Below are 7963 nucleotides of genomic sequence, written 5' to 3' on the forward strand. Positions count from 1 at the left end.
TTTGATTAATGTATCGATAAACAATCTGCCTTTTTCATTTATATTGAAATGGTTTTATTCAAATAAACTATTTGAACAGATTAACTTGATACTACATAATCAAAACATCAAACTAAAACTTTAAAAAGAAAAAAGAAATGAAAAAGGGACTTCAGAAAAAGCTTCTTTACTCAGAGTAAATGTTAAGGAATTAAGTAGATGGTACAAGTAGATGTGTTTCCTGAGACTAAAGAAATTGAGAGATTGATTTTTGTACCGGAAGTGCTTCAGGGAAGACTTGTCTGTCAAGTTTAGTATGGTGCACATCCTGGACGGGAGCTGGATTTCCGTCATACTTCAACTCTTGTCCTTTTCAGTTGTCAAAGTCACCTGACTGGAAGATGGTTGATGAGTGGCCACAGCTTCCAGTAGGGAATTAAGTGCTGTGCAAACCAGTTCAAATTGAATTTGGAGACAATTTTGAATCATAAGTAGCACTCAGGATCTATATATTGAGCAAATTCCATTGTATTACCTGAGATAACTGCATTAAGATACTACAATAGTACAGAAAACTATACATAGTTTTCTCTCACACCATTTAGAGTGTTAGTTATTTCTGGTACAGGAGGTGGTAATTTGGCACAACAAGTTCATGATGGCACTCTGCAGAGCAATATAATCAGTTTCACTGCCCATAGCTTTGTTTGTTTGTTTCCTTCAAATATCTATTTAATTTTCTTTTGAGATCAATATTATGATACCTTGTTTAGCTGCATGTATTTGAAAAGTTTGAGAACTGCAAATTTAAATTCCACCTTTCCAGGCCACTGGTAAAGTATTCCAAACTGTGCCTATGTTTTGATCAGAACGTTACAAGCAGAATTGCTTAACATAGGTGCTTGCTTTCAAAATAAATTGAATATGTTTGTCAATCAAACAAAACATTTTATCCTTAAACGATGACATACATCTGTTTTGTTTTCTTCACAGTATTCTCCAAGCATGACAATGAGTGTGTGATCTTATATCCACCCTCTTGATCAAGACCAGAATGGTTTGCCCTCTTAAAAGATGAAAAAAGTACATCCAAGAGAAGAATGAAATATTTTGCAAAGGTCTACAGAAAACAGAGGTTTTGATTCTAGCAAAGACCCTGTTGTTCTTCTGCAAATGACAATAATGTCTCATTGTGTACTGAAAGCGGGTCCAAAATATTCTTTTTAAGTTTACAAAACCTCAGAGACTGAACAGTTCAACCATTTATATGTAGGATATGCCTGATCTAGGCATAACACAAAATAACTTACATGACCTCCCACAGTTTAATAAGACATGGTGTGCTTGATTCAGCTGTTTGAAAGAATACAATCAGAAACACGGCTTAATGTGAGTCTTCTTTCTTCTGTTTTTTTCCCTTCCAAATTCATTTTTTAAAATCTAAATATTTCAGAAGTTATGTTACATGTAATTTTGTATTGCATAAACAGGCTCCTAATGATACCTCTTTTTATGCTTTATAAGTCATCATTGCTAGTTGGTGGAACAAAAATACTAGCCAAACGCCGTAGGATAAGATAAACATGGAAGGGAAAAAGAAAAGCAAATGAATATCTTGCACTTAACATTGTGTTCAGTAAGTGTTATTCATTGAATTAGAACTATGTACTTGTCCTGTGTTATAAGAGAGAGCCTGTCTTTTAATCATAGAGTGTAGTGGTGGATTCAGGTCCTTATCCACAGTTCTGGCACACCAGTGTTGAGCACTAGATGGAATATGCTTATGGTCACTGATAATAGCCAGTAGGTTCTATAGTAATTACAACTCAGAAATTAGCAAATTATTTTTTCTTTCTCCTCTTTATTCCCCTTTACTCCAATAGCTGTAAAATGTGCTGAAACATAGTGATCTGGGAGCACAATTAAGAATATTCAAGGTAAATTGTAGAACTTGTGGGACCTTGGTCCACCACTAACAGAAAATGGCCAATTTTCCTTAGTTAATGTTGCCCCGTAAAGATCTGCATTTTAGCCATTACCTCTTTTTAAAAAAAAATTGAAAATGAAACTATCTTTTGTAAATTTTCATGTATTCCTTATTCTTCCTTCTGTGCAAAATGATATATTGTAAATGTACATTATGTGTAGATTGTAACAAACTGCAGTTTTCTTTTTTGGTTTTTGATTTGTATGTGTGTGAGGTTGAGGGTTCTCAAAGTTACTGCAGTTAGGGCCTTTTCCTAGAGGAATGCTTTTCTGGTCTGAGAGTGGAATCAGTGTAAATTTTTTTGTACAAATTACAGGCTAACTTTTTCTGTTCTCAGACCACATAAAAGGTAGATATTTCAATGGGAATTATCATCATTTTCCCACATAAAATTATGATTTTAAAATGCATTTTATTATACATATTAAAGAAGTATACAATTATGGTTAACTGACTCAACTCCTGTTAATTCAGTTGATACTTTTTAAAAGCAATTAATCCTATTACAATTCTCAATTTTTGGTCAATAAATTTAAATAGGGAACTTTTTAAAAAAAATTGTTCAGAAAACTCAGCATGGAACCTAGAGATAATGATTGCACAATACAGTGTAAGGAAATTTTGTGTAACTGATCAATATATTTGTCATTGGGTTATCAGTTATCATGAAAAGTATTGGGAAACTAAACAGTCAGTGAACAGTTGGTAAAGTAACAAAATATATAAATTGTGGATGTAATCATTTCTGAAGTTCCTCATTTGAAAAGGCCCTAATAGATATGTGGAGTTACTGTACAACAATTTGATTATAAAATTTTGCTTGCATGAAATGATATGTGTAAGTAAAAAAAAAGGCACTGCAACATCCCAAAAAACTAACTTTAATATAGTCAGTCAGACCTACCTTTCTTGTATTATCTTTTGAAGATAATTTATATATTAACCAGAAATGTAATGCCAGTACCAATTCAAATGCATAGTAATCACATACACCTTTTAATTTCAATCTGAATACAATGCCTATAGTTGAGGTGGTGATAGTTAGCTTTCTTTTAGTGACAGTTTGCTGAAATATGATGACATTTTTGTGACTTTTGTGAGGTTAAGCCAATATGGCATTTTTAATGTTGTGGTTTAGAGCATTGTGTTTGGATTCTGGGAAGAACTGGCCTGTTCTCACCAAGTGATCTGAGCATGCAAGGTAAATTATTGTGCAAGCCACATCATGTACTGAAGAACGACAATTTGAACTTCCAGCATTTTTTTAACTGAACCAGGTCAAAATATTGTTATCTCTGTAAGCTTCATTGGAATCCTGAGTGCATTAAAACTTAGTTATATTTTGTCTTGTTTTAGAATTCTGAAGAGTTGTTCTTTAGAACTGAGATGAACAGTGTTACTCAGCCAAGTGGTTCATCTAGTCTTGTTAAACCATTTAAGTGAAAAAGAGTCACTATGAGCTCATCAGTACTTGGGTTACATATTGATAACAGATAACTGGTTTGTATTTTCATAAGCCGCCGCCCACTGGCAATAACTTTAGAGTGTGTTTTTTTGCTATGTTGCTTGTTACTTCCATATTATGAGCTATGTATAACTGATTTGGTTTTCTTGATGACAAATCAGATGTTAAAACTATTCTTAAAATAATGGGGATAATTTATAAAATTTGCAGAAATCTGGCATGTAGTTGTCAAGGCATTCACATGTAGTTTGATCCATTTCATGATCAAAAATATTGGTGAACTTTAAAGTTCCAATCAGGTTGGATACAATTGAGATAAATTGGAGCTGCTCTGTGGAGCTAAGCCAAACATTAAGGGGATTGAAATGGGAAATTGCAGGAGCCCTACAATAGTCAGGAAGTGTTTTGAAGATTTCAATGCCTACTCTGTTCAACTCAACACCTGCACTTCACCCACTTTTGTCTAAGTTTGTATTAGGATACCTACTAGTGTGCAACCTCTGGCACTCATACAATGTAAGTAATCATCCACTTGTTTCAGGGAGGACACTGTTCACTTGCTTTCTCAGTCTGCTCCAAAATCACAGTCTGCTGATTGTCAGTGGGAACGGGGCAGTTAATGCTGTGTCACAATTTATGTTCCACTACCACCTCGCTTCCTTCCAACTTCGACAAAAATCATCCTAATTTTTTTTTGAATTACACGCAGGGATAGTTTGTTTAGAGAGTATTGTTAACTGCATTAATTATATATGCATTGTCTGTCCCTTCTGTTTATATAAGCACTGAACATTATGATATAGCACTGTTCATATTTTTCTAAACTGGAGTCCAGTGTGTCATTATTTAATACTTGTTAGCTCAATATATTGAATAAACCACATTTCCTATTTCTCTGTTCCTCATCTGGCATCAGACCGTTGGAATTGCAGCACACCCAACAAACAACTGCATATGTTCAGCAAACAACTTATAATATTATGAACTTTTATTTTTTCCAAATTGTTTGACTATAGGGTATTTTGGTTAATTCAAAATTTACTGTGATGAATATTCATTCAACTGCCTGAAATTATATTTCATATTTGACAGGTATCTTTTCAGGTGTCATGTTCAAGCTAATTCAATGATATTAAAATTGTGTAAGTAGAATGGTATTACAACTGAATATTTAAAGTTAATAAATTTGTTCTAGTCATGAAGTTCAAAAAGCCAACTTGTAAACCATGTAAGTTAGTTATGAAAATTAATTTGGTGACAATTCTCCCTCAAGCTTTGCTCTGGTTTCTATAATATTGCCTTTACTTTGTGCCTCACGTTGAGAAATGGTTATTTTAGAGGAAATCCCGCCTCTAATGGGAAATTCTCATACGCAGTATACTCTTAGAATCCAGTAGACCACACACTTTTGGAATCAGAAAATCCAGTGATCTTTTACCATTTGCCACTATTTTTCCAACATTTGCACAAGAGATTATTAAAGGCAAATATAAATAAATTTGATTCTGCGATAGATAGGTAGCTGCAATAACAGAGTGGTAATTGTTCCAAAAGTTGTCCTGGTGTGTTATGTAAAATAATGTAGTTTGTGTAAGAAACTTTGTCTTGACTATGGTTTATACTGTAAAATACTGTTGTAAAGCGCAATTGATTCCATGTAGCAAGTGTGTTTCTGTAGTTATTGTTAGTAACTCACTAAATTAGCCAACTTTTTTTTGTATTTGATTTTTTTGCCTTGTCAAGCATGCTTAACCAATTCTGGAATCTCTGATGTGGATTGTATTAAAGATTTCAGCTAACTAAACAGAAACTGCCAGAAAACACTAAATTCAGCTCTTCTATCGAAATATCATTTTGTCCTGAATATCTGTAGCGTTTTTTTTAAGTAGAAGAGCATTTAAATATATTTTCATCTAACTTAAAACCAGCAATATCTAGTGCAAATATTAAAAGAGATGCATGTCCCCACAGAATCCAGTGATATGTTGCCCCTCATTTATAGGCACATGTTGCAAATCGCACTTATGTAAAATCTTCGAGTTAAACAGATTGATTTCCAAACTAGCTGTATGAGATATGTGCTTATAGTCCTGCCTTTTTTTTTTATGTATCCCTTTACTGGTTTATATTTTCTTCCATGTTTCAAATAAATTGCCCATTCTTTTCCACATAGCCTAAACGTTTTATAATTAAAGAAACTTAAGTGCATTGGAAGTTATTTTGAGTGATCCACATTTTCGAAAATCAGCTGAATTTCTTGAAGAAAATGTGAGTGAATTACTGTAAAAGCTTTTGTATTGTGATTTTTTTTAAAATCAAAATTTAATTCAGTTGGGCCAAAGAGGAGCCATACTGTGGTTTTTCAGACAGCTTCATTTTTTTTTAGTATGATTCTTTCAGAATCGAATTCATTGTTTCAGTGATCCGATACAGCAATTAGGTAGTTAGACCATTCTGAAAATCCGATAATCTGACTTTCATTCTGATGCATATCTAACAGCAAGTATTATTTTGAAGAATTAAAATTTTGTTGCCAGTTAGACATTAGCCTTTGCTCTAAACTATTTGAACAGTAGTAGAGGAAGTCACAGGATTTGAATTGGATTTGTATTTGGTGTCTTCTGGTGAGGTCCAACTGATCTGAAGAAACTGCTGAAAGGCATTGTTTCTGTGAGTATAGGGTTAGGGTGAAACTCTAGGTGGTAGAAATTCATGATTTTTGATCATTTTACTGGAAACAGTCACAGATTTGTTAACAAATTACATTGCTATGACAATATTATACACTTAAGAAAAAGAAATGCTTTTGCACTTTGTTCTTCAAGTCAATTTGATATTATAAGCAGTCACCAAATGTTCTGAATTCCAATTAGTTTCTTTTAGTAAAAATAAAATTTAAAATGTAGCTACCTTCCCAGTGAATTTATACATCCATGTTGTAAATTCCAATCTTTATTATGTGTAGTCCAGGAGTATATGGAAGAATCAACTTATCAGGTCAGTGCCCATTCAAAATTGAGAAATAATATATCTTTAGGTTTTTAGGGCAAATTTAATTTATGCAGATGGCTTATAGAAGTTGCGGTATAAAGTTTGAAGCATATCTTGATGGCTGCCCAGCACTGCACAACATTGCATGATCGATGTGTAAAATGAATTTCCTTATCCCAATGTTTTACATTTTTGTATTTGTTCCTGCAGGCATAACAGTATTGTATTTAATAGTTTTACCTTCACTTTTCTTTGTGTTCCTGAATACTAATTAGCAGTGTGTCCTGGTTTATTGTTCAGCACATTGTATTACACCATTTGTATGTTCTTTAAATTGTAAAGTTTCTTAGATTGAAAAAATGCTCATTAAACTGTTACAACTGTATAATAGAGCTTGTTCCATGATTTAAATATTAAATATATGTCATGTTTCTTGAGTAGATATTTCTATCAGACAAAGTTGCAATTATTTTAAAGGTATGCTTATGTAATGTTTTATGGACCCGAGCTCAAATCCCATAATGGCAGATGGTAGAATTTGAATTCAATAAAGAATCTGGATTTAAGGGTCTAATGCTGACCACGGAATCGTTTTCGATTATTGGAATAACCATCTAGCTCACTAATGTCCTTTAGAGAAGGAAATCTGTCATACTGAACTGATCTGGCCTACTTGTGTCTCCAGACCCACAGCAATTTGGTTGACTATTACTGCCCACTGAACAATTGAGGATGGACACTAAAAGCTGGCCTAGCCAGAGATACCCACATTGTGTAAGTGAATCTAAAAAAAAGAATCAGTGGCCTGAGGGTGAAAATCTGTGGACTGGATTTCTTGCACTGTTTAACGCTATGCTGTGCTGAGATTGTTTTCACTAAAAGACAAGTTTGTAACTGCCCAATGTTAATGACTGAATTTCCTCTTCCACGCTGTAGCTTGTAAAATCTGTGAAACCAGATGATGTTTTTTACACTGGTTTATATCACTCGGACAGACTAAACAGACTAAATGGGGAGCAGTTAGCTCAGTTGGTTGGATGACTAGTTGCCAGTTCAGACTAATGCTAAAAGCATGGCTTCAGTTGGGAGGTCATGTTACAGCTGTGTGGGACATTGGTTAGGCCATTTTTGGAATATTGTGTGCAGTTCTGATTACCTTCCTATCAGAAGGATGTTGTGAAACTTGAAAGGGTGCAGAAAAGATTTAGAAGGATGTTGCCAGGGTTGGAGGATTTGAGCTATAGGGAGAGGCTGAACAGGCTGGGGATGTTTTCCCTGGAGCGTCAGAGGCTGAGGGATGACTTTATTGAGGTTTATAAAATCAAGAGGGACACCGATAGGATAAAAAAAAAGGTGTTTTCCCTGGGGTGGTGGAGTCCAGAACTAGATGGCATAGGTTTAGGGTGAGAGGGGAAAGATTTAAAATGGACTTAAGGGGCAGCGTTTTCACACAGAGGGTGGTGCGTGTATGGAATGAACTGCCAGAGGAAGTGGTGAAGGCTGGTACAATTACAGCTTAAAAGGCAACTGGATGAGTATAT

General features: G+C 34.3%; 1 protein-coding gene across 6 annotated transcripts in view; it reads left to right on the plus strand.

Annotated features, from left to right (window-relative positions):
* Positions 1-6810, plus strand: part of ssbp2b (single stranded DNA binding protein 2b) — a 384828-nt gene extending 378018 nt beyond the window's left edge. For all 6 annotated transcript variants that reach the window (XM_072582549.1, XM_072582579.1, XM_072582558.1 and 3 more), the window contains one exon: positions 973-6810. In XM_072582549.1, the coding sequence (XP_072438650.1) occupies positions 973-1002 (30 nt within the window). In that variant the 3' untranslated portion in view covers positions 1003-6810. The remainder of the gene's footprint in view (positions 1-972) is intronic.
* Positions 6811-7963: the final 1153 nt, after the last annotated feature.

Source organism: Chiloscyllium punctatum, chromosome 2, assembly GCF_047496795.1.
Source record: "Chiloscyllium punctatum isolate Juve2018m chromosome 2, sChiPun1.3, whole genome shotgun sequence".
Taxonomy (NCBI): domain Eukaryota; kingdom Metazoa; phylum Chordata; class Chondrichthyes; order Orectolobiformes; family Hemiscylliidae; genus Chiloscyllium; species Chiloscyllium punctatum.